Consider the following 27,104-nt stretch of genomic DNA (forward strand, 5'->3'; position numbering starts at 1 on the left):
TTTTATCCATCTCAACGGCTTAGTATCAAATGCTTGAACAATGGCAGACACATTTTAAAGGTGAAGGTCGCTTTTTACTAGCATAAACCCCCTGCGCACTGAAGTTATATCACCACTCGTTGCACACAGCTTGGTTTCAGGAGAAATATTTATATGGTGTGACTCGTTTCTCTCTCCTCCCTGCTGATATCTTTATAGCCCAATGTTTTCTCCCACTCTCTAATGGCTTTATCCTTTCTTGTTGCCTCACCTCTCTCCCTCTGTTATAACACAGGAAACTGGAATGCCTCTGAACAATAACACTCTCCAATGTGTTAGCTAGCGCGCACACACACACACACACATGAACACACACATTCGCAGGATTTACTCCACCTGATAGTAATCATTCAGAAAAACATTAGGTTCTTGTGAGTGTACACACTCTTTCACACACAACTAGCTCAACAGTTCAGTTACCAAATTAGGAAAAATATGCAAGGTTGTACAAACATCATGTTCTGCCCAGCTGGGAGAACACACACAGAGGGAGATGTACACACATATACAGGTGGTCAATCACTCAGAAATACCACACATATTAAAAATGATCAAATCTGATGGACTTATCCATGTGAATCTGTAGACTTAAATAAAAACCACTGCTGGTTAATATCTGAAAGGAAAGGTTCAGCTATAAAACCATTAAAGGTGAAGTCAGGAAAAACCTGTGCTGGGCGCTGTCCAAAGATTTATGATGATGGTGTTTTCAGGTGCTGAGTGATAGTTCAACACTTCATTCAATCTCAGCACAGTATCACATTCTCTTATCCCATCTGAATCCTTTCATATCCTTCATTCAATCTGATTATTTCAAGCTTTCAACTTATAAGTGGCTGAAGAGAGTGAAGACATCCGCCAAGGCCAAAAGTGCAGCCTTTAATAATAAGGAAATCTACAGGTGCAACCACTTTATACGTCTCAGAGGGAAAGTTTAAAGAGTTAGATCTTGTTAAAAATGCTTCATGCCAATTAAGTTTATGGGAACTGGTCCTGCAGGTTTTCTGAAGCTCTGCTGATAATGTGCAACAGAATAAAGTGAACAGACTAAGGTACAACTGAGGTGTTCACCCAAAACACAAGACCACAATTCCTGGAGAACCACACACTTGAGCCCTACTGAGAAACTCCATCAATCCATCTTCATCTGTTCATCTGAGATCAGGTCAACCAAGATATCCCTCTTCCCAGCAATGTATTTCAGCTCCTCCTGAGGGAATCCTGAGGCACTCTCAAGCTAAATGAGATATATAATTCTTTCACTAAGCTGCGGATCAGCCCCGGGGTATCCACCCAGGCGGACGTGCCCAGAACACCTACAGGGAGAGGCATCCAGAAGCCTGAAACACCTCAACTGACTCCTTTGGCAGCAACTCAAGCAGATTCAATCCATTGTATGCAGAGAGACATTTCCGATAGCCCAAGCAAGCAAGCTGGGAGAACTAGCTAGCATAACACACAGTGGGGCCAATCACCACCACATCTTTACTGACGATAAACGAAAACAAATGTTAGTAAGTAGAAATCCTGCTATCATGAAGAGAACTATAACAGTATATCGGTCAATTCTTCCAAAAAAATTCAAAATAAAATTCTCTGAATGCAAAGAACTCACAAAACCCAAAAAGCCATGTGTCAGTTAAACATTCCTGTATAAACCCGACATCATCCTAAAATACAATAGATTTCTTTGCCGAGTCTCAGCTTAGTGTTATCAACTTTTTATTACATTAACAGGTGTGTTTTCTTTAACACTAGGTAAAGTACACTTCACTAGGTCTACATTCTGTTTACTTTTCAATTAAAGAACAAGCTTTGAAAGATTTTCCTCTGCATCAGCAGCCGATGTAGTGGAGGATAACAGGCCAATATGGACTTCAGTTTCACTGCCCTGAGCCGGGCTGACAGATGACGCTCCTAACAGACACACAGACCAGCACCGGCACTCATCCTCCTTCTCTTTTACACACACACACACACTTGCTCTCTGATCCATTCGTTAGCACAGCATCTTGTTAAGTCTCTGCGCTCAGCTCGCCAAAAGAGGACCAGTCCAGCGTCCACCGCCATGCCGACACATGGCCGCCAACCGGAACAAACCAGACCAAAGCCGGGTGTGTGGGAGGTCTGTCACACACACTCGTGTTAGCGCTCGTCTGCCTGCAGTGCACCACAGACACACACGAGTAGCAGGGAGCCATTAGATGCACACATTGACACACACAGAGACACAAGCTGCACAAGCTAACGACAACTGTCCCCCTGCTGCATTATGCATGAACACACACACATATATCCACACTCTGTGACTGATGACTGATCCATCTTTATTGTATCTTTATTTAGTGTTTTTTGGGTGAAACGCTGAGTTGTTATCCCTGCTGGGTTAATGGCAGGTTAAACTGTCTGAGCGATACTGTTCCTGAAAGTTTGGCATTTCAGTTAGTCTCTAAAATGGCTCGAGGGAAATTGAGGAGGCTGTTTCTCCAATTAGATATCTGCAAGTGGTAGACATTTACCTCAGAGGATGGAGTTACCTGCATCACTCCTTATGTAGTTAACACAAAAACTGCTATGGATACACACATGGATTCTGCTGATCAGGAGTTTAAGAGGTGGAATGTCAATATACGGTATGACTCATTATTTAAGACAATATTTACAAATGAATCAAAATGTATCTCTGCAACCTAAATGAAGCTGCACAGACCTCTAATGGCATCTATCCTTCTTCCCTCCGCCTGACATCAGAGGAAAATGGCCGCCGTGTGAGTATGTCGAATGAATTCACTTAGCAACAGCAGCCTAACAGGAGACAAACTTTAATCAAAAGCTTGTAGCATCCTCCTGATGGGGACCAACTCATCATTTATTCATGAACAAATGAGCAAAGGGATGAATTAATAAATAGTATGTGAGTGAGTCACTTTCTGGATACATGTGGAGCCTGACTGAGTGGATCTATGGCCGCAGACAGGCAGAGTTAGTGGATTCTGAGGAAGGAACTCGATATTTCACACTTGTACAAGATTGATTTTAATCTTATGTTAAATCATAAAATGTTGCAATTAGATTAACTTTATTGATTTCTTGCAGGCACTAAAGTGACTACACTGGCAGAGAAAGAGATCTGCGCTGTTAATGAAGAATAAACAGTATTTAAAGGTATTACAGAAAAAATCATTACCAGTAGCTCCGACTTTGGATGCTAAAGCTGTCCCGAAATGTTCAAAGCCACTGCTGCACAACACAGAAACTTTTTCTTACACTAGATCATTCAGCATTTTGTCTCAGTTGATTGGAGCAGGCCATGGCACATAAATGTAAAGAGATACCAGTCACATTTACCAGCTGCAGAGACCAGTCCTCCGTAGTACTAGTACCACGGTTAGCTACAGGGAACCAAAGAAAGTCGGGGAAGTTCAAGCTCTCAGACATTCAAGACATTCTTCAAAAATCAAAACTGCCAGCTCGGGGAAAACAAAGCTTCTGTGAGGAAACATGACACTGGAAGCCGCTCAGCTGTTCAGACTTTAGGCTCTCTGCCACACCCCTTCTCTCACCTTGGATCCAAACAGAAACTGATTAAAACTGAACCAAATGTTGGGAAGTGAGGTTTTTGTTTTGGTTTGGGAAAAGAAAAACTGATGAACGGAGGAAAACTATTGAACTCTGGTTTTTGGTTATTAAAAGAAAAACTGGTGAACTAAGGGATAACTATTGAACACCGTTTTTTTGTTTGTTGGGGGAAAAAACTGATAAACTGAGGAAAAAGCTACTGAACTCTGACTTTTTTAAGTTGTTTGAAAAAAAAACTGAAGTCTTAAGCTAGAGTTGCTTTTGATAAACAGAGAACTCAACTGAAACCAAAAAGTATGTGCAAATCGTTTGTTACTGGTGTTGATTTTTAAGGAAACAGCTGATTTATTATTATTTCTCTTCCTTTATGCTTTGATTGGTTGAGAGGGGTTGGGATTGGTAATTCAAACATCAGCCTGTCAGCTGATCACAGCTGGGCGTATGGCTTCCATGTCCTGAATGAACTTACTTCAACCTTATGAAACAAGCACAATTTGTTGTACTGCTGCAGGAGACACAAGCGTACTTCAAATGAAGTGTATGTTCTTTTTCTCTCAAGTCTACCTCTGATCAATCTGCATAAAATTTGATTTGGAAACCATGTTTTCATGTCTGCAAAAGCAAGAGTCACCAAGTGTAACAATTATATTAATGAGACTCCTGCAGTTACACTGTGTATATTAAACTTCATTTCACACAGAGAAAAAGACAGATACCCTTACTTTGAAGGAATAGTGTTCTTGTTTTTCGGCTTTATGTATGTAAATCATAGCTGTATTAGATAACCACATTTATCATTCCCCTCTAGGTAAAACATTGAGGAAGGTGGAGGTGTTTGATAAGACCTTTGGCACTTTTACCTTGAACTGTTCTGGAACACTTGTTGTACTGTTGCATTGGAGTGCGAGCAGAGTTGCGAGGTCACCGCTCGGTAAAACAGTGTTTTCACTCAGTGATATGTGGCTCCTTCCTCTCCAGACAAGTATATAACTGCACCATTATGAAGCCACTTGAGCTCAAATCAGGCTCTTTAACACACACCAGGCCTCCTGCAATTCAGCCGCCGAGCTGCACCACGGCGCCCTTTCATTACACACAGAGGCAGTGTGTGTGTGTGTGTGTGTGTGTGTGTGTGTGTGTGTGTGTGTGTGTGTGTGTGTGTGTGTGTGTGTGTGTGTGTGTGTGTGTGTGTGTGTGTGTGTGCATGTGTGTCTCTATTGGTGTGTGCATGTCAGGCTAAATGGAACATGTGTGTGTGTGTTTGTGGTGTAGCTTCCGTGTGTGCTTGAACTGTGATAATAGAGGCCCATTAGGAGGCAGACAGGAGGCTATGAAAGCAACGTTCCTTCATTAAAGTCTAATGGACATTAAACAGCTATCTCCAACACGCACACACGCAAAAACATGCACACACACACACACACAATGGCAAATAAAAAATGCTCTTGATAAGGCCGCCCTTCCTCCAAGAGACAATAAATGATCATCTGAAGCGTCTGAGGAACATGAATTGATCCTCATTGAATGGCTGTTGGTGTGTAAGAGACAAACAATGCCAGCTTTGATTCAGACAACAATAGATCAGTTATATGGAGGACAGATCGATGGCTCAAAGGTCCAATTAGACCAAAGTGGAGAAGTCTGGTCCTTTATTTACAACAAATCCAAATTTGACATCCCTGACTGAAGAACAAAGAGCTGGCGGAGTCATCGTGACTTTACTGATAAGTCTAAAGACCATCCTTTCAGAACCGAAACGTAGCAATTTTGCCATTCCTGTCTTGGTGTTAACTACAGAGGCTGAATCCTATTTGTAAGGGCTGCAACTGATGATTATATTAGCAATCGATAACTCTGAGGATTATTTTCATAATCAATCAGTGAATCAGAAAAAAAGTAAAAACCCCTTTTCTCTTTATCAGTTATATTTAACGGTATCTTTTAGAAAAAAATGTCACAACAGTTCTCAAATAACAGTTTATGGCTTTAACAATAAATTCATATAGATAAATTACAAAGTATTTTTAACAGTTTGGACATTAAAACAGAAAACATAATGATATGATATCAGATTAAGAGCTCAGAGGGCCAAAAAGTCATTTAAATTAAGAAAAATTCCCCTCAATTTTTTCACTTGCAGGTCAACCTGGACACCACCTCAGCCTTGACACTATCAGTAGAAGCTAGCGCTTATGCTAATGTTAGTTTAATGAACTTCCAGGGTTGTCAAACAGGATAATGAGTCAATAGAAAGGCATGACAAGTTTGAGGAGACATACCATGCAAATCACAGCATGTAAAAGGAGCAGATGTGGGATTTTCTAGCCGCAGTTCATCAAGTGTCCACTCAAAGCTGGCTGCAGGAGGACCGAAAACCACATACACACCAAGACTCAAAAACAGACTTCTACAGCAGCCTGGTTAAAAAATCAGCAGATTCAAATTGCTAACTTCTATTGGTGCACACTCTAAGGCAGTATTTTTTCTAATTCAGCTCAGCTCATGTGACTGACAGACACCCTAAAGCTGTTAATAGGGAGGTTCAAAGCCTACCTCTTGAATCAGCATTTCCAATATGGCCTCGGCCGACAACTGGCTTCATTACTCTGTATCAGGAAAACGCGGGTGACGTAGCTGGGATTAATATATAATATATTTTACAGTCTATAGTAGTAACTCACCTTGCTGTTGTGCCCCCTGCCTCCTCATCGATGAGCCCAACATGTTCACATTTCAGGTGCTATATCATTACAGTTGTGCTGCCATGCCATGCCAGGTCGTTTTTTTTTTATTTTGCAATTAGCATTCTTTGTAATTTTACTTAGCGTAAAATACTCCCAAACTTTTGAAATAGATTCTCCGTCTCTGCCATTTCTCACGTGTTTTTTGTTTTTCCACACCTACCCGCTCTGCTTTCCCTCCAAAATGCTCATCTGTTTACATGTGGCGTATACAACCTTGTAGCCCAGTGTCTTACACAGTCTACAGTCAAGTAGGTGGCAGTAATGCACCTTCAGCTAGTTGCCAACTGACAAATAGTCCAACATAAAGAAAGAAGAAGATGATGGACTTGTACATTAAATGTGTGATTATGAATCCACAGGCCTGATTATTAGTCAATTTTATTTCTATTATTGATTTTGCCTTGATCTTTTTCCAATTTGGTTTCATAGAAGCATATTTTTTTTTACAACCACTTTATTGGCCCCCTGCTGGTCATAAAAAGAATGCAGTTAGAGGCGTTTTCAATTTGCTGCCCTGAAAAACTAATACAAATTGAATTCTTTCTTCTATCATTGACCAATCAAAATCTCTTGATTTGGACATGCTGCAACTTTAGCATCACTGCTGCAATAAGCAGGCAGGCTTCTCTACCTGTTAGATCAAATTGTTCTGATGAATATGTGTTTGAATTCTTAAGTCACTAATGTTAGTACTGATTACCTCAAGTTTTCAACATAGGGAGTAGAGTTACAGACAGTTTTGTACAGTCAGAAACAGATATAAGTGAGGCTTATCCTCATATGAATGCAACACAACTCTTCATTCTGACGTGGGCCAATTATTATTCCAGTGTGTGTGTGAAACTTTCGCACTAAAGGTAGTGAGCTGCATCTCAATCTGCAGCTACAGGAAATATTATAAACTGACACATTTTTATTTGATACCCTCTCCTGAGCTGACTCACACTGCAGCTGCATCGTGTCCCAGATCCAACATGCAGCAAATAACGGTTCTCCCAGCAACAACACTGCTGCTCTCACATGCACGTCACATCCACATTACTTCCATCATTCTTGCATAATTCAACAGGCTATAGTAGAAGAAGAAAAAAAGCAAAGCTGACATGTTTGTGTTCAGGTGTATACATTCGATCGAGCAACAAAGCGAGCCTGATGTGGTCTCTGACTCCGTGCGTCTGTCTGTGAGTTCACTGTCAGTTTAGTTTGGTGCAGGTTTCAGCCACAGACGGATGTGAAGTCACCCAAAAGAAATCAGATATGAGCAGTAAGCATGCTGGGCCAACAGAGCCTGTCAAAGTTTTTTTTCCACCTCTCTCTGTCTCTGTCTCTTGGGCACGTGCTGCTTCACTCCACCAGCGTTTCAGCTGAGACTGTTTCAAAGTGAGGCCGAGTTCAGCAGCAGCTTTGAAAACACTGTGTGGATTCAACATCTCCCCTCAGGTGATCAGACTCTCATGCTGTTTTAGACACTGCCAAAGCTTTTCCCAGAAACTTTTAGAAGATAAATCCATTCTCTGTAAATTCTCCAAAATAAGTCCCAATGTCATAGTCAATTCATCAAAGCTTAGGCCATTTTACGACATATTAGCAGAACACAGGGTTGAGTGAGTGCTGAAAATGTCACAATAATAAACACAAGACCCGCTGAGGAAGCCAATCTGCTGCAGGCTGTACCGACCTGAGGGAGTTCTGACTCAAGGCGTCAATATCGCGCCTTAACCAGCTGACCCCTTCTGCCAAACTCTGGCTTCAAACATGTGAGACGTCAGCTTCCATCAGGAGGGAATCAGGGTATTTTGGCTTTACTTTTGAACAACAGTCAGAGGAGGAGACTTATTGTTCATCTTTAAATACAGTCAATGATGCACATACCGCAACAAACACACCGCTTTAATTTCTCCTCCACCTCCCTCTGTTTTAGCATACACTAAAAAAATCATAAATAATGTAGATATTGACTCAGCACTCACACACACACACAAATACACAGAGTAATATGACAGCCCCCACCCCAATGCTCCAATGTGCAGCAGAGCTGTTCTGTTGCCTAGAAACCAGGTAGAGTTTCGAGTAAAAGCCGATTCGCTGAGAGAATCCCACTGTCCTAGACTTCTCCCTCCACCTCTCTCATACACACACATTCACACACACACACACACACACACAGCCTGAAACTGCAACACACGCCTGTTTGAAGTTGCTTTGCACATGCACTTTAAATCCAGCTTGCACTTTTCTCCGCCATCACCTGTCAATCATCAGTCTGCTGTAAAACTGGGCTGCTTTAACTCTTTTCTTTGCAGAGCACTTATCTGCACACCTATGCACTCTCTCTTTACTCTCTGTCTGTTTCACTCTTTCACTCACATGCACTTTTTTTTGACTCTGCTGCTGAATTCTGGGCCCATTTTGTAGACAAAGCAGAGACACGTGCTGCAGAGAAAAGAGAGGAAGGGGAGCGGAGGAAAGGATAGGCTGCTGCTTCTCAGGTCCCTTCAGAGAGGCGGTTAAGTATCAGGCTGTGTCCATTACACTCAATGGCTGTGAAAGCATCTCTTTCAGAGCCCTCAGAAACACATAAAGATGGTGGAGCAAACACTGAACACAAGCTTTAGAGCAAACAGATTCACTTCACTACATGAAGTCTGACCATGAGCTATGCCTCTAGGAGAGAAGGGCAACTTTTAGAAATTTTTCAGGGATTTCTTGTTGCCTGCTTTTGCCCTGAACACACATAAGCCAGCTGATTGGTGACTGATCAGTAGTTCTGACACTGAGGACGAAAACAGCTCAACATGTTCCTCCCTGAAGTGCATTGAGACGAAATCATGTGCTGCAGAAAACAGAGGCAATAAGAAAAATGTTTGTTCTTTGTTAAAGGGCCTTTAACACATACATGCAGAAACGCTGCAGTGATTTGATCGCTCTCTTATTTCACTCACACACTGTACTGAGCTGGGCAGTGCCATGACAACCGAGTGCAAGATGCTGATGGGTTTCCCAGATCTTTTATTTATTCATCCATCTCTGCATTACTCTTTTATACTACAACACGCGTGCACAGATGTGCACCCTTAGCATGTGTGTGCATCCATGCATGCCTTCCTGTCCTTATTCACAGGTTAGATGTTTCGTGTGATGGATTTGTGTCTTTTAGAACCTGTCTGCAGAAATTAATAGTCAGTTGGTGCAGGTTGGCGTTGGTGTTGCCTCAGAGGCATCTTTTTGTAAAATGAAATGATGTGTCTTCTTCCTGTGTGTGTGTGTCTGTGTGTGTGTGTGAGTGTGTGTGTTAGAGTTTCGTCACCCCAGCCCTCGTTCAGACAGTAATGTGATCAACAGCAGCAGCATGAGGACTCGTGTGTTATTCATGTGGAGCTTGCCTAAGAGGAAACTGCTCAGAACAGCAGGGAGCATACACACAACTCACAAACACACACACACACACACATTACAGACAACAACAACAACAACAAAAAAAGCTCATTACGAGTTGCAAAACACCAAACGCAAGACAACACTCTGACCTAAAAACATAACTGAATACTAAACACCCATGTGAGGAGTGGAGCTCCTGGAAGAGGGAGGGTCCACTGACGAGATCAACCCAGGCACGATGCATCGTCCCTGGGGAGCACTGGTCTGCTGACCCCTTCTTCCAGAAGAGAGAAAATGCATTATCACTTTTTTGCGGGTATTTCTCACATTTTGAGCGTCACAGAAGATGTGTGTGTGTGGGGTAAGTATGCACTTTGAGATACAGTGATTACACCTGCCAACTCTTGGTCTATATGTGGGGGTAAATCCACTTCCATTGAGCTCCTCTCCCCCTGCAGCTCAACCTTTTGACCAGCGGAACATCACGCACCAACACACACCCGCGCCTGTAAATCAATACAGCCTTGGAGCTGCTGACGGGATATATACGAAGAGGTGATGGGAGAGAAAGAAATATTTTTCCACCAAGTGTTTTTCATTATCAGAAAGAGATCTCTTGGTGTGGCTTTGTAAATGCATTTCTCATGCTGCAGTAAACATACATGATCCCTGGGTGCAAGAGGATCTCTTAAACCAGCTGCAGTCAGACTCCTACACATTGGCGCTGCAATGCTTCTCTGCAGCCATCGAAAACATCACTCCATCTGTGGCAGCTGCACTGAACTATTTCTCCTGGGAAATAAATCTTTTAAACTTGCTGAAATGTACATTAAGGTACATTAAGCATGCAGGTCTAAAAATATGAGGCATTTGGTAAAGTGCTTAAAATTGCAGTTCCTTGAGTGACCACTTGAGTCTTGCTGCAGAAACACCAGAAACCACATACAAACCCATTCAAAAAAGCCGATTTGTTCTTTGCCGAGTCCTTCCTTATGAGCAGTATTTATAAGTTATTTTAATTTATTCTTGTCTTATTAAAAACATAAAAGAAACAAAATTATAAAAAAAAGAATATAAAATAGTCTTTAAATCCTTTGGTGCATTGGCATTCAGGTCTCACAGAATGGCAGGAAAAGACAAAGAAACTAGAGGAGAAACAAAGGAAGAGCACACGTTACTGAGCTGCAGCTTTTTGGAGGGAGAGGGGAAAAAATAAGCAGAGAGAGACTCAGCTGAGGTTAGGGAGGAGGGGGCTGGTTGTTTTAAGGACGAGAAAAGCTGCATCTTCACTGCAGCAGGCATCAGCGAGCGGATAAAGATAATAAAGCACAATAGAGCCGGAGAGAGTAGAGAGGTACACGCTCGTCACTCACACTTTCGATCCGCCAGACACCGTGTCCAATTTTGAGATGAGATAACCACAGTGAGGTACACACAGGAGAGATTAGATTAAATGATCAATTTCTGCTCTCTTTACACCGTGTTCCCTCACACATTAGACCTTCCTGTCTTTGTCCGCATCTTTCTTTTGTACTTTGACTTTTAGCCTCATGTTTTCTGGACTTAATTTGCTTTCTCCACGTGCCTATTCTCCTTTCTTAAGTCCCTCTTTTTGTCTGGCTCCTGCTGCTACACTCTCAGACAAAAAGACTAATTTCTCTATTAATCTAACATGAATTTAATCATAAACACACAGCATCTCGTTTTCTGTGAACGAGCAGGTTTTGGACCGTGGGTTCAATCCTGGAGGATGCAGACTACACTTCTAGACCATCATCACAACGATACATCACCATGGCAACAGCTGCAAAAAGCCCGCCTCTGGTTAAGGGGAGCCAATCAGAGCGGCTTTGCTACTACAGGGAATTTGAGAGACAGTCCTCTGAGACGTGCTGTGCAAGATCTCACTGTATTCATTTCTGTTTTTCCTCTGAAAACCTGATTTATGTTTTTCTGTTTTGTTTTGCTGCCTTTGGAATGAAAAAATAAATTTCCACTTGACATTCTTTGTAACGTGTTGCAGCTTCTTTCTACTCTTATCTATGCTCTGCTTCATACTGAATTAGCTTTTATTAGTTGTGTTTTTAATATCAGCCTTTGATTTGTTTCTGCTGCATACAAACATGTCTTTGCAGCTTCTCTCTGAGCTGTTCATCTTCATATTCCTGTGTGAAACAGACAGACTTAACTAAACCACAGCAGCGGCTCTGTTGTTTTCTTGAGCTCAGGTGTTGGACTGTTTGTTGCCAAAGGGTCCCAACCCTCAGTCCATGTATGACATTTTGGGGGAAAGGAACATGTTGCCCAGAGAGGCTCAAGGCTGGCAGGTGAAAAGAGGCGTCTGGCAGCACCATGTGCCACAGAGGTGTCACATGGCCGTCTGCGGCTCTCACCTCGGGCCGTCTGCGCTGTTAGTGGTGACAGGGAACAGTAAATAAACCCAAATAATATGCAATAAAAGCCAAGAACGGGAACGACCGGTGCTGTGGTTCAGACAACTGACGGATGGGCAAGAACTCAATACTCAGCGCCTTAAACACATCAACCCTTTGACCCCGAACACAAGCGAACAGCTCCTCTCAGACTGACCTTTGAACTTTGACTCAACAGGCCCATCAGTGTGCTCTGATGAATCACAACCTGGCTGATAGGCAGGATGATCTATGAGCCACAGATGTCAACACAATGTTGACTCGAGCATAGAAAGGCACTGCACACTTTCCCTCTGCAAATATCACTTCAGAGTAAAATTATACTGCTGTCACTGAGTACTGTGCTGAATACCGGTGAGACCGGTAAATTGCCCATAATATTCTGTATTGAGCTGCTGAATATTGTATTAACTATGTTTCCTCCCCTCTCATGGTTACAATAATTGTTGGGTAACAATTCAAAAAGGCATTCTGAGTATCAATAAAATACATATCTTCTTGTTTTAAAAAAGGCGGCATGGATCAGAAAAAGAATTATTGGAAAATTAGTCAAAACTTTTCTTGTTAGAGTTGTTTGATTCTGAACTGTCATCTACCCTGAGCCACAAAGATAAACTGCAAAATAACTTTTACTCATATAGCCTCAAAGAAAGAAGACAGTGCTCCTTTCCTGGCCACAAGTTCTTATCCTTCATCACTAGGCACTGTTTTCTTATCCTCACTTTTCTCCATTCTCAGCGCACCTTAGCCCTTCCCAGCTGCAACAGACATTGTGAATGAGTCACAAAACCAGAAATGAGACTAAAAGTACAGAGAGGTTGTTAAAAAATCGAAAAAGCAAAAAGGAATAATAACTTACTTATCAGACAAGAGTCCAAACATATGTCCTGCAAAACTTAACAAAACCAGCAACACTGAGGAACTTTAAGAAGACGAAGTACAGAGACTCAAACACCAAAGTTAATCAGACACAGGTGCGACACAAGCCACAGGTGCATGAAATTAAGGTAATAAAAGTGGAAAGAAATGCTCAAGGACAGGAAGTCAACCTCAACTGAACACACAGGGAGAAAGAACTTGAAAATAAAACAGGAACCACCAAAAAAGTAAGACATATGAGTGAACAGACACAAGGAATAGAAGACGATACATGGGGTAAAAACCACAATCTAAACAGGAAACAGCAAAGGTAAAAAGTCAAAACCAACCAAAAGCAAGTCATAAAAACCCTTCTAAGAGTAATTATCTAACAACAGAAAGATCAGACAACACATTAGTTACAATAAGCAGCAAACAGGCAAAAAAAACAGTGAGATTAATTTTTTATCAGTTTGTATCCAGTTGCTAATTGAATTTGTTGAAGTTTCTTATATATATGCAATGGTGACATTATGTCTAATGCTCAAACTTGAGAGGTGTTTTACTTATTAAACCTTCTCAATTTAGTGATGCTTTCCTGAATGTAGAGCTTTACATTCAGTCTCAACCACACCCCATCTTTAGCTATTATCTACTGTATATCACAGTGCTGAGCAGGCTGATGATGGCTAATATAAACCGTCCAATCACAGCGTCCACTCCGGTAACGCTAGTGGGTTCCACAATTTCACGGCTATCAACTGCCCGGCAGCCCAAATGCGCACACAAACACACACACACAAACACAAACACTGTAGAGTGTTACACGCCTGAGGCACAAGAGGGTCACTGCCTAACCACATGGTGTCTGTGTGAATGCACGCAAACACACACACTCCCTATAGTATACACACACACACTGTGCGTTCACACACACATAAAAGTCAGCGCTGTTAGTTCCAGATCATTTTGCGAAGCACTCTGTAAACAATGAGCCCGGGGATAAACAGAGATCCTACTGTACTGGAAGTAATCCCAGGACACACACACCTCAACACTCTGTGCACACATATCCCTGACTGACCACACACACACACACACACACACACACACACACACACACACACACACACACACACACACACACACACACACACACACACACACACACACACACACACACACACACACAATACCAAGAAATGCACAAGTAGGCTTGCATATTAACAAAAACATTAAAAACCTGGAGGGCAAACAGACTTACGGTGAAATGTAATTTGTTGCTGCACATTTAAGAACTACTACAACAGTAATCATCGTTTTCAAAGCAGTGTATCACCAGAAGACTACCAAACATGCTTAATTAATCATTTACTATAATCATTTTAATACTTCACATGCAAATCATCTCTTAAACACACCTACACCAAGGGAATATTTTGATATATGAACCAACTATTGTTTTAAAAGATATTTGTGTCTGCATATCTGATACATGCATACACATACATACTGTGAAAATGAATAATACCTGGAAGCTTTCTGTCTTCCCACTACAGAATACAGACACACTCCACATAAACTGTAAACATAGATGCACAATACACAAACACACACACTCACACACAGTGTGAGGACTGCGTACGGTGCGCCAGATTTCAATACGTCAGAGAGACAGGATCCCTTTTTCTCTGCAGCAATGTCCACCTCATGACCCCCAATCTGCTGTTATCATGAGCAGCAGCCAGATATAACAAGCCGCAAACACACACACACTCACACACACAAATGCACACACTGCTCAGTGTAAATACAGAGACAAGACCAGCAGAGGGAGGGATGCGGACACACACATACACACACAAATCTCAGGTTGTCTGATAAAGTGGCAGCAGGAAAAAGGACAACCTGCTGACATCAAGGCAAACTCTTTATTCCTCACACTGCAGCGATGAAGTCATGTACGCACACACACACACACACACACACACACACACACACACACACACACACACACACTTCACAGAGAAAGGGACTGTCACCTTTGAAATGACATCACTGTTGGAGCTACAGGAAGTGGATGTGATAAACTTTAAGCCCTTGAGACAGCTTTTAAGAAGTGACTTCATCACTGATAGATCGGCATCGTTATTAGGCATAGATTGGAAAAACATGACTCACAAAAGTAGTGTTGTGTTTCATGATTACTAATATTCTAACACCAGTGGCCAATTATGTAATGCCCTTTACCTATTACCCAAAATCAAGTATCCAAGAATTCCTCCATGTCACCTGACACCAAAACCTCTTAGAGATAAGCTAACATTTCCTACCTGTTGAAAAATACCCCTTAACTTTTATCTGAAACCATCTGTTACCCATTGTCCAATATTGATATCCCTGACCCCTTAACTGTTACTTGATATCTGATACCCATTACCCCCTACCCCTACATTACATATGGCCTGATGCCTATACTTTTTACCTGGTACCCGTTATCTGATACCCATCATCCAATATATCTGCCAGTTACCTGATACCAATACCTTCTACTTGATTCATTTTTCCGACAATCTCTTACCCCTTACAAGTTTTCAAATACCTAGTACCCTTTACCCATCACTGGAGACATGATACCCAATACCCTCTATCCATTAGCCCTTACTGCTACTTTACCTTTAACCTGATCGGAATACCCATTGCCTTGTGCAAGTTGTCTGTTACCCTAACCACCACCTGCTACCCTGTATCTGATACCAGTACCCATTGACTGATTCACCCTACCTAAGAAATCTGAAACCCCTTACAAGTTATCTGATTTCCGATACCCTTTACCCACTACCCTATCCCTGATACTTCTTATCCATCACCCACTATCTATTACCTTGTAACTCTACTTTACCTGTTACCTTATATCAATACTCATCACCTGGTACCCATTGCCTGATACCTTCTAACCACTACCCAGTACCTGCTACCCCATGCTACTACCTCTTACCCATTGTCTGATAGCCAGTACCCTCTACCCTTTTACCCAACACAAGATACCTGTTCACAAATACCCAATACTCAATTATCCTTCCCTGTTATCCAATAAAGAAGACCCTCTAATTGTTATTGAATATCTGATACCTGACTAAGAATACCTGATACCCAAATACCTTGGTAAAAGGGTACTAGAAGTTGGAGGGGTACTGGGAAGTCTGGTAGTGTGCTAGCAGTAATAAGCATTTTGTCTCAGCCCTAAGGATGTTTTGATGCTTGACCTTTAGATCAATTTTCTTAGAAAGCTTTAATCCTCAATTTCACATAAATGTTTTACGCATGGCATGACATCACATAAGAGAAATCCTCTCCATTAATGTATTTTTAACGACACAGTCCTCCCCTGATCCACATCAAGTTCAAGTCCTATTATCTGACGAGTCTATTCAAACACTTCTGATCACAGTCGACACGACAGGGTGACTGTTCAGCGTCTTTCATTTGTTTGTGTTTGAAGCATCATCTGTATTAATTTAAGAAGTAAATAGAAGAAGCGCTTTCACACATGTTTGGAGTCTGACTAATGGAAACAGATAGCATGACTAATCCATTTGTTTGTGATGGATAAACGTTATCTGGATCCCAAATCTGATCTAATCAGCTTGTTATTCTCTCACACTAATCAAACACTGAGTCTTGTGACAGTGTCACAGGATGTGCTAAATGTCAAGCCCTGTATATATATATATATATATATATATATATATATATATATATATATATATATATATATATATATATATATATATATATATATATATATATATATATATATATATATATATATATATATATATATATGCATATATATATATATATATATATATATATATATATATATATATATATATATATATATATATATATATATTTTTTTTTTTTATTTTTTTTTTTTTAAGGACAAAACCTAAAGATGTGTTTTGCATGTGCATGCCTCACAAGCAGAGAGTGGTTTTACATCATTTCACTCATCCTGACCAATCTGCAGAGTTAACTTTAATGCTGAAGAAGAAAATTTGTGAATAGAAGTATTCCCACGTCAGCGACTGGAAGCAGCTAAAGCATCAGCATCCAGACTTTCTTAAGTACTATTTGACAGAGCCAAAAAAAACAAACTCCCAAACCATGAATCTTGGAGGAGGAACATCTCTGGAATGGGTGTTACAGTCGCAGATCCCCAGTATGGACCAACCAGTACATTAACATCCTCAAAAAAAGTGCAGCTTTCACTTTTTGGCCATCCTTGTTTAAATATGTTTAAATATGGAAGCCTATTCAAAAATCCATCTTTTCATTGTAGTTTACGGCTGTAGAGAGAAGAGCCATAGCTTTAATAGACAGCTCCAATACCTTGCTGCTGTAATTGCAGCTCAAACTGATCCACACATTTCAATGGACATCCAGAGATGTTTATGTATGGACAAGAGAGCAGAGCTGATCAATAATGGGCATAATAAGCTTGATGGATGGGAAACGCTGCTGTGCTGAAATGCCATTCCAGTAATTATGAGCAACTGTTTGCCTCACTTTCAGATAGTTCCTGGTTCCTGATCAGTCCTTCAAAATGGTATTAAGACTGGAGGTGGAGGGCTTGCCCTTTTCCCCTTTATTCAGGGACTAGGGTTGGGTTGTTAATGTTTGCGGGTCTCCTCTGAACCATCCTTTTGTACTAGAGGCAAAGTAACCAAAAACAAGTAAATCTTGTGGAAAAAGTTAAAATTTTCACCTGCCCTCAGCTAACAAAAAAGAAAAAGAGACCTCAGATGTACAGAAATAACACACTGCCCCACTTGAACTCCATCTACTTCTAAACAACTGGTTCCAGCACTTAACTCATGAAAAGGTAGAGCTGTAAAACAAAGCCTTCAACTATTTATACCTTTATCTATCTGTCTTTCCTTTTCAGGCTCACACTGCGACTGAAGTGTACATGCCTTTGTGTGTGTAAGTGGCAGAGCATTTACGCTGCGAATAATATTTACATAGCCCAGTGTGGACCACCAACTCTGCACTGCTTACATAGTGAGTCCCTTCACACACACACACACACACTAACTCAGACAAAGAAACAAAGAGCTGTCCAGAGAGATCTGCTCTTATGACATAACCTGGCTCCGCTCTTGAACAAGCAGCTACAGTGCGATGCTCGGCATGTGACAGCGTGTGTGTCTTATTCATTAGCCATGCTGTCTTGGTACAAACAGTTCCCCTAACGCCAGACAAAAACGCAATATATGAAGAGAACCCAGCGGGGAAAAAACACATGTGCTATCCAGAGGTGCATCTGCTTCATACTTCAGTAGTAAAGCTACAGTGCTGTGAACAAAACACATAATGTGATGCAACAGTAACATCTGTCAGACAGCAATAAGCCATATGTGTTTGAGTCTACACGTCCAACTGGATTACTTTTAGAACTCACCGCTCTCCTGTCCTCATATGCCTGCTCTACTTTTCTCCGTTTGAGATAAAATCTTAGCTCTCAAAGAATTTACATCCCAACAAGTGTGATGTTGAACAAGAGTTCAATCTTCATCCTTTCTGCTCTTCTCTGTACTTAAACTTCTCATCTTCAATCACAGAAGTGAGCTATTAAAGTACTTTGTTTCGACTCTTAGCCAAACTGTACAATAAAAAGAAGATGAAAGTGGAGTGGATATTTTTATAAGTTTGTACTTTAAACAATGAGCACTTTAAGTTGAAAGTCATAGACGGTAAAACACATGGATGTACTGTCAGGCTGTTACTGAAGAGATATTTTGGAGCTCAAAGATGGCTTTCATCAAGGTACTACAACATTTTTCTGTCATATCTTGTGTCAAAGAGGTGAAATTGAAGCTATAAGCTAGTGACAATATGTCACACCTGAACCTCAAATCACCCACGATTCCTATTGTGAATACCTGTTAGTTAGTCCAACTAATTATCAGTCATCAAAAGGCGTTATGTTATAATTGGCGGCCTATTCTGAGAGCGTCCTGCCCTTCCATGTGAGCATGTGGACTGCTAAAGCCTGAAGCAGGGAGAGCACACAGTGCTTTGGTCTAAACTTCACCTCTCAGCCAAGAGTTAGTCAGCATCAGACTTTCAAATCCAGAGATTACATTATTTGTTGTGACCTCCACTTCATTCGTTCGTACTCGATGTTTTGACTTAGGCAATGACAAGTTGCCAGTTTCACTTCATCAATGCGATTATTCTTGTTCTATCTTTGGTTTGGTTTTCATACCTTCTGATTCTTATCTGCAGCTTCGACTAAACAAGGCTTTTTTAAATGAGACCCTTTGTGATACAGGGCTTTGGAAACTCGTGATGCATATTTCACTTCTGGCACAACATCCGAAGTAAACCGAGAAGTGGAAAGAAGGTTAAAAAAGGAAATTGGAAATGTCTGCTCTCAAACTTTGGGATGTCGAAACACACCTTCAATGTGAGAACCAGCATGTGAGAAAGAAAGCTTGGCACTTCCACTTCATACTGTACTCCTCTTAAAAGAGCCAACAAGATGTGCATTTGTATCATTTCCCAAGTGCCAGCGCAGGTCTGCCAATTCACTCCCCTCTAAACTCAGACCAACTTGGATGGAAGTGCTCCCACTGCAGGGACAGCCTCCCTGAGTTGTGTAACATTCTTATTTCACCAAGTGGCCCTGTTCAGTCTGAGAGCATTACATGAGGCTCATTTCGGGATCGGGCTCAGAGGGGGCTGCACTGAGCGGTATGGAGTTAACGCAGTGAAATTCATCCCTAATGGGAAAGTCTTGTTTGAAAACAAAAACCTTAGAGTAGAGATGCTTTGTCCTGCTCAGGGATGTGAGATTGAGACTGTAATGGAGGCAGATTGAGTCCACATCCAATGGCTTTACAGCCAGGACACCAATATAACAAGATCACAAAAACATAAATGTACTGATTTCAGTTGATTTGTCTTAAAATCAGGAGATCTTTAAACACCACTTAAACTCAAATAGTCATAGCTCAAAATACGCTGATTTATAAAAGTACAGTTTGAAATCTTCACCTAAAGTACGGCCTTTCAAGAAACACTTTTGTTTCTTTTCTGCTGTTATCTCAAGTTTTATCGTTGAACTCATCCAAGGCAGCTTTTTTCCAAACATTCAGTTCAGCCTTGACATAATATCATCTTTGTCATGTTTCACACTAAACTGCCTGATGTGTCATTAGCAATTTACCAGCTGAAATGCCAAACAAGGCTTGAGGACATGAAACACTTTGTCTCACTTAAAATGTTCGCTCACTGTAACCAAAGTCCTAATAGGATGATCCTTATACCATAAAATCTCCTCTTTAGTGCAACTTTGTTGCCTAATGATTGTATTTTTAATAAATATTGGCTAACATTCAATAAAAACAAGGTAACCCAGGCCTCAAAGTTAAGTTGCAGCCTTAGTATCATTTGTAGGGTTAGTTCTTGAGATAATCTGGCAGTCCACTTCACAGATTTGAACTTATCTGACTCCCCCACATTTGAGGAGCACATGTACGGTGGCCCGCATGGTCAAGACTTTCAATTTTAAGACACTAGCTGGAAATAAGAACAAAGCATGAAAAACCACTGCATTGTATACATGTGAAGTCCTGCGGGCCTGCAGGGGGCGCTAAATTGTACAATTTTGTTTCAGTGAAGGACACAAATCAGAAATGTTTCTCTCCCTGAACAAAATGTAGCAGATTGCCAATGAAAGACAGCATCAAATTGACCTTTGACCCTTATTTTAGGTCAGATTTCTACCCAAATCACTGAGTAAATCTGGATCCGTGGGGAATCATCATCTCACTGCTCTAAATCTGACAGTCCTTTGTGGAAAGAGAAGTTAACACATTCACTTTTACACTTCAAACGGCTCTGTGCATGCATCCAGCTGCTTATCTACCTGTCTGCTCTATATTCCCCCAGAGCTTCAAAAAGATTAACTTTCAGAGGACGCACTCCCACGTCTATACAGAGTGCACACACATTTACACACAGAACACTGAGACATCATGCAAACCTGTTAAAAGTCCACAGTATTTGAATTAGCCTGTGTAAAACCTGCAGCACCAGCAGTCAGACAGACAGACATGAGACAGAGCAAGTTGTATTTTTATACTCCCATCTCAGCGCTCATTAGATTCCAGGTGCTCAGGGATCTTCTTATCAAATAAATATGACTCAGGTCCTGATTTTGTTTTTGCACAGCCCACCCCACGCATCAGGAGAGAGAAATATTGCAGCGGTTCATCTTCAGGTTCCTTTTATAGAGCTCAGATTTGGATGCACATAATGTTCTTTTTTATCTTTGCTCCAGTGTGCTAAAACATCCCACAGATGAAAATGATCCAGGCAGGATGTTCAGCTCAGGGGTAATAATAGATACTAAGTCAGACAGGAGCAACTAAACACGTATTTCACTTGGACTGTTTGGCATTAATTTAAAATGAATGATTTTTTAACACAAAATGGCTGCCGAAACAAGAAGCTGTTACCCCAAAGATGAGACTGAATCTGAATCAGCGCCGATGATTGATGAGGGGAATCTTAAAATGCAGAGGGCAGGCACTTTTGGACTCATCTAAAAGCAGCAGCACTCAAGACCAGGCTGAGTGCTGCTCCATGAGAATAAAGATGAAGAAATAAAGGCATGTTTTACAAGAATTAGAAGTTTGATGCAAATAAGTGGAGAGATAGTTTGAATTTTACGAGAAAAAGCAGGGATTTCCAAAAGGAATGAAATGTCAGACTCGACAAAGAGCTCATTTCATTCCTCCAGAAACTTTTATGGTGTTGATGCCTCAGTGCAGACAATGGGCGCTTCTTATATTTGTCCGAGAAGTTTACTCTTTGAAACTCAATTTCCAGGAAAGACAAAGGCCATTATACTAAATTGGTTGATTAAGAAAAATACTGCATTAATGAGTATCCGACTGTTTTTGTCAGCAAAAGAAGAAACATCAGTCCTCATTTGCCAAATTCAATGTTTTAACACCTGAAATACACCAGATATGTCTGCAGTGCGACTCTGTTGCGCTGCGACTTGACTGCATTTGTCAACTCACACTGGCTGTGTGTTCACTCCGAGAAGCCGCATGACTGACAGACAGCTGGAGTAACGAAACAACTTCCCACTCCTTTGATAAGTCTCTCTTCATTCATGTTGGGCTGTAAAACCTCAAACCTGTTGACTCCTCATCTGGCTCCGCTCATTATGTCCATTTGTCGTTGTAGTCAAGCTAGATATGAACTGATTTTGACACTGTTTGTTTAATTCGAAAGTCACTTGGTGTTTTTAAGTGGTTTCCAGCCACGACTTCCTGTCCTGCTTGATCTTCCCTACGCTGAATTTATGTGTCACAGCTCCGTGTCTGTCAAAAATAGGATGGCTGCGTATAACCTGCAACACGACTGACCGGCCACGCAGACGCAGTGCAACAGAACGGATCCTGTGTAAGTTGACACATCAATTTAAATAAAACGTATTTGACCCGTTTGCTGTATTGGAACGCAGACACACTGCAGATGCACCCAGTGTATTTTAGCCACAATCCAGGCTGAAAAAGGGTAGAAATATTCAAAATCTGGCATCTATTAAAAGTTTTACTGCCTGAAAAGACACTGAAACAAGCACAAAACAGAGAACTTTTAAGGGGCATGGGGCCAAATTTCACAGAAATGCTTTTTTAGCATTCCAGCACCCCTCCCTAAAAACGTCATCAGACATCTCGTCATTCACCTATATACCAAGATGTGTCTTTACAGACTAAACCTTAAATTCACAGGATTCAATGACCACAACAGAAAAAGCCCAGATCAGCACACATTCTTACAAACGGCGCCCAAATATCACACGAGTGCAAACAGGAAGCTCTGCAAACCGTCACATCTTCTACTTTCGTACCAAGAAGACAAACTCAAGACGGCCTCAGAACGACCTGTATGTTCTTCCTGCAGCTTCACAGTAATTTGTAATCTCACATGCATAAACATTAGCACCTTACAGAGGTCGAACCCGGGTGTTCAGACAAATGAGCCGTCAGCTTTCACAAGTGTGGAGCCTGCTCCTGGTGCTTGTTTAGTCTCAAAGAATCAGGAATTCTCCACGTTTACAGAACGTAACATTAGAAAGCTAAAACCATAAGCCAACCACATGATAGCTCTGTCATGTTTTGCTGAGTATTTTGGACTTCACTGAGAATGAGTCACATACCTTCAGACTGAGGTGTAGGTGGAACATCAACACGTCTCACGCATGTATGAAGTAAGGACTTTTTGGTCTTACCGTGGATCAGGAAGAATGGTTTCCAATGTATAAAAAGGATATGGGTTACAGACGACGCGTAGACACCAGTTGCGAGGCCGTGTTGTCTGCTTCAAGCAGAAGAAAGCCACAGGGGCGAGGGCCGGGTACGGCTGCTGCTCCTCCTCCTCTGACACACAGTCCGGATCACGGATGGGTGCACGGATTCGAACTCCCAATGTTGGTCCAACGTCCAGCTCCGGTTCTTGCTCATGCTCCTCAACCTCAGGGCTCCACTCTCCTCCACTACTGCTCCTTGTCTTTCTCTCCACCTCCTCCTCTTCCTCTTCTTCTTCCTCTTCTTGGCCTCCTCCAAGGCCGACATTGTGGCCCAGGGCGTCCGATCTGTAGGATGTCTGTATGTCAACCCTCACCTCCTCGTGCACCTCCTCCTCTTCTTCTTGCTCCTGCTCCTGCCCCCTCACCTCTGGGCCCTCTGTGTACTCAAAGCGCGCTCTCCCCTCGCCATCAGTCATGATAGAGCATCAGGCAGAGCCACTCTGGAGGGGAGGTCAGAGGGAGAGACGTTAGGGAGGAGAGGTGGAAGGTGGGAGGGGTTGATGGTAGGATGAGAGAGGCAGAGACAGAGGTGGAGGGGAGAGTATTTTGGCAAAGATGTGAAGAAGAATAAAGAAGGTGAAAAAGGAGGATCGACTCAGAAAACAAGCCGTACAAAGATCTCTTAGCAACACGCCCATCGTTTTAAGTTGACAAAGATTCTCCAAGTACGTTAAAAACAGGACGGCAAAAGCACTTCTGGTGAAAAATAACCCTCTGTGAAAAAGCAAACCTAAGACCTCTACTGGAGCATCATATCTGACTGCATTTGAAAGGAGAGACAGATGAAAACAGAAAACCAGCTGAGGGGAACATACAGTTGAACAAAACAAAAGAAAATCCATTAAAGAAGTGTTGGATTCTCTGCTTCGGTGTAAATTATGCTGTGATTTTATGGAACAGTAGGGATTTCTCTCTGTCTCCTCGCTCTTCCTGTTGCTATGTGATTGAACAGATGGACTGCTCTGTCTCTGGTCTACTGGAGGTTTTTTTGAGCCCACACCACGCAAGGGTGGGCAGGGAATGCGCAAAAAGAGAAAGAAAAAAACAAACAATAAATGCTACTCTGATCTTGATTCTTCCATGAGTTAAAAAACGTCGAAAATTAAAGACAGTTCCTCAATGCAGCAACCAGACTTTTCTTTTTTACAGGTTTCTAATGCGCTTTGTTGGCTGTCGTTTTGGCGATCTGGAAAACGAGCGCATCACACCAATAAAATCCTGACAAAGAAGGAGAAATATGGAACGTGGTAGCAGCAGGATAGATGCTCAAAAAGTATGATTGTGCCTCAAGCAATGAAACATAAGCCTGTGGGAATCAGGGAGCGCGCGTCACCTGCGTGTTTTTGCTTTCCCAGAAGCACAAAGTGGACTTTGTAGATTTTCAAACATCAACACGAACAAATAAAGATTTAAGATTGATTCTCCTTACCTTATCGAGACGGAATCGGAAGTTTTCTTGAGCATGATCCGTGACTTTCCGTGTTTCTAGCGCACCCAGCCTTTCTCAGCAATCCTTTCTTTCCTTCCTTCCTCTTCTCTCTCCTTCAAAAAACCTCCTCCGTACTTCCTCACTTCCCCACAGATCAAAGGTTATCCGCTTCAAAAAATCACTGGAAGTGATCAAAGAGTCGCTCTGAGTTCTTTGGATTCGCGCGTTCGGCTAAACGGGAACATCTATCCACATCCAGGCATGCATCCATCCGTCCATCCTCGCTGAGGTGTTGGTTACGCAGCGTGGAGCGGAGATGCGCGCGGGAGGACCGGAACGCCTGTGTGTATGTGTGTGTGTATGTGTGTTTGAAGCTCCGTGGATGATCTGACACGGAAAACTTGGCCGAGCAACCGGGAGCCCTGACACGTGACGTGACGCCGGGCTCCAGGGACGTAGCGCACAGTTGGGGAGACACACACATACACACATACAGTCATACACTAACACACTCAAATTGCGCGCAATGTTTAATGCATCACGGTGCAGTCAGCAGATAATGGAAGAGGTCTGAATCATGGAGCCTGTCTTCCGTGGGCACGAGCTCAAAAACAGAAACCATGATGTTTTAGTTTCATTTTATTTAATTTATTTACCTTTTTAAAATAAAGTGTCATATAGATTAGTAAAGCGCTTGTGGTACCTAAATATAAACCTTATCTCGGTTTTTGAATTTTCAAAATGACCGGAAGTTCGGAATAGCCTGAATTAAGGTTGTTAGTTTAAACGCAGTAAACAGTAGAATAAAACAGTTTTGCAGCTGTACCATCTGTTTTAAGATTTGATAGCAAGCGTAGAAATAAAACACTTTGAGAGAAAACATTTATGTGTCAAAAGAGTCTGCAGTTACTTGGAAAAAGTATTTTGTTGTTAACTGCTACTAGCTAGTAAGCTTCATTAGCCATGCAGCTAGCAGCCAGCTACCTCAGAGCTTTCTCTGCCTTACTCTCCAAATGAGCTCATAATTCAACCAAATCAAGCACCCTGGCACTGCTGCTGTGACAAAGACAGGACGCTGGATGGATTTTAAAGCTGTACATTTGGATCTCGAGCTGCCTTAAAAAGCTGACCCCGCACGCCGCCTTCAGCCCCATCAGAGGAACCTGCCAGAAACTTGACAGTAATTGACACCAGGACGGGGGAAATATAAAATGATTCAAAAGCTATACCCTGTGAAATCAAATTCCTTCAGTCAGGACTCTCAGCTGATCACATATGAATCCCATCAGTCAAACACAGACGTGAAATGTCGTTCCGACACATGCCTGGCTTTATAGGAGATTTTGGCAAGTAGAGTCAGCCGTGTGTTTCTGGGGAATCGCTCACTCTGGCAGGTTTTTAAGAAGAAATAATAGAGGAGTTTTAAGTTGCTGCTTTTGCTCCCACAAGAACTCAAACATAGTGAAAGTCATTGTACAGAAGAGATGTGAGCCTATGAAAGGAATCTTTAAACGCTGGAAACACCCATCTTCAAATAATGAGAATGAAGCAGCTGTTTCAACTTCCTGTTCCAGCTCAACAGGTAACAGTTGCTGCTTTCTTAACATCACGTGGGACTGAGTATGTAGGTTGGTTTCTATGGCTATTTGAAAGAAGCTGCTATAACCTCATCAGAACTGATATGTAAAAGGGTTGCAGAATTCTAGGAATTTTCAAAGTCAGAAACCTTTCAGGGGAATACATGGGAATAAACAGGAATTTATGGGTAAACTTTGAATTTATTATAAGGAACTTAAATGTTGCTAGGGTAAATAGTTATCTTGGCTGAAACAACATTTAATGCGAGTTCACTTGAGTATCTATGCTATTTATTGACTGCAGAACAGGACTTTGCTGACTGCAGGGCTATTTAGGCCACACTTCCATTGTGCACTGTATGTGCACAAGATCATTAAAAAGACACCACCTGCGGACAACATAAAGTCTAGTAACTTTTGATAAAAATAAAAAATCTAAATATTTCCAAATTCCTAAAGCTTAACTTGCCTAAGGAAAGTTTCTAGAAATTATGAGGGGAATTTCCACCCCTTATCAGCCCTAATGTGTAACTTCTGTCTTCACAGGGCATCATTACTAGAAAACCTTGCTGTAACACCATGTGTTTCCAAACCTCTTTAAAATGCATGTAACTGAACTTGTGTTCACAAAGCTCTTTTGTAAGATGGACTCTTGGCAGTGTCAGAAAA

At 41.6% G+C, this 27,104-nt stretch overlaps 1 protein-coding gene across 3 annotated transcripts in view; it reads right to left on the reverse strand.

Moving 5' to 3' along the window:
- Positions 1-25,249, reverse strand: part of cacna1ha (calcium channel, voltage-dependent, T type, alpha 1H subunit a) — a 108,882-nt gene extending 83,633 nt beyond the window's left edge. For 2 of the 3 annotated variants that reach the window (XM_074697212.1, XM_074697213.1), the window contains exons 1-2: positions 24,859-25,247; positions 23,392-23,869 (exon numbers count right to left, since the gene is read on the reverse strand). In XM_074697212.1, the coding sequence (XP_074553313.1) occupies positions 23,392-23,845 (454 nt within the window). In that variant the 5' untranslated portion in view covers positions 23,846-23,869; positions 24,859-25,247. Of the gene's footprint in view, positions 1-23,391; positions 23,870-24,858 lie in introns of all 3 variants that reach the window. The other variant, XM_074697214.1, reaches the window with a different exon arrangement.
- Positions 25,250-27,104: the final 1,855 nt, after the last annotated feature.

This window comes from Halichoeres trimaculatus, unplaced genomic scaffold, assembly GCF_033239565.1.
Source record: "Halichoeres trimaculatus isolate MK-OKI-2021-1 unplaced genomic scaffold, fHalTri1.1 fHalTri1_scaffold_20, whole genome shotgun sequence".
Taxonomy (NCBI): Eukaryota; Metazoa; Chordata; class Actinopteri; order Labriformes; family Labridae; genus Halichoeres; species Halichoeres trimaculatus.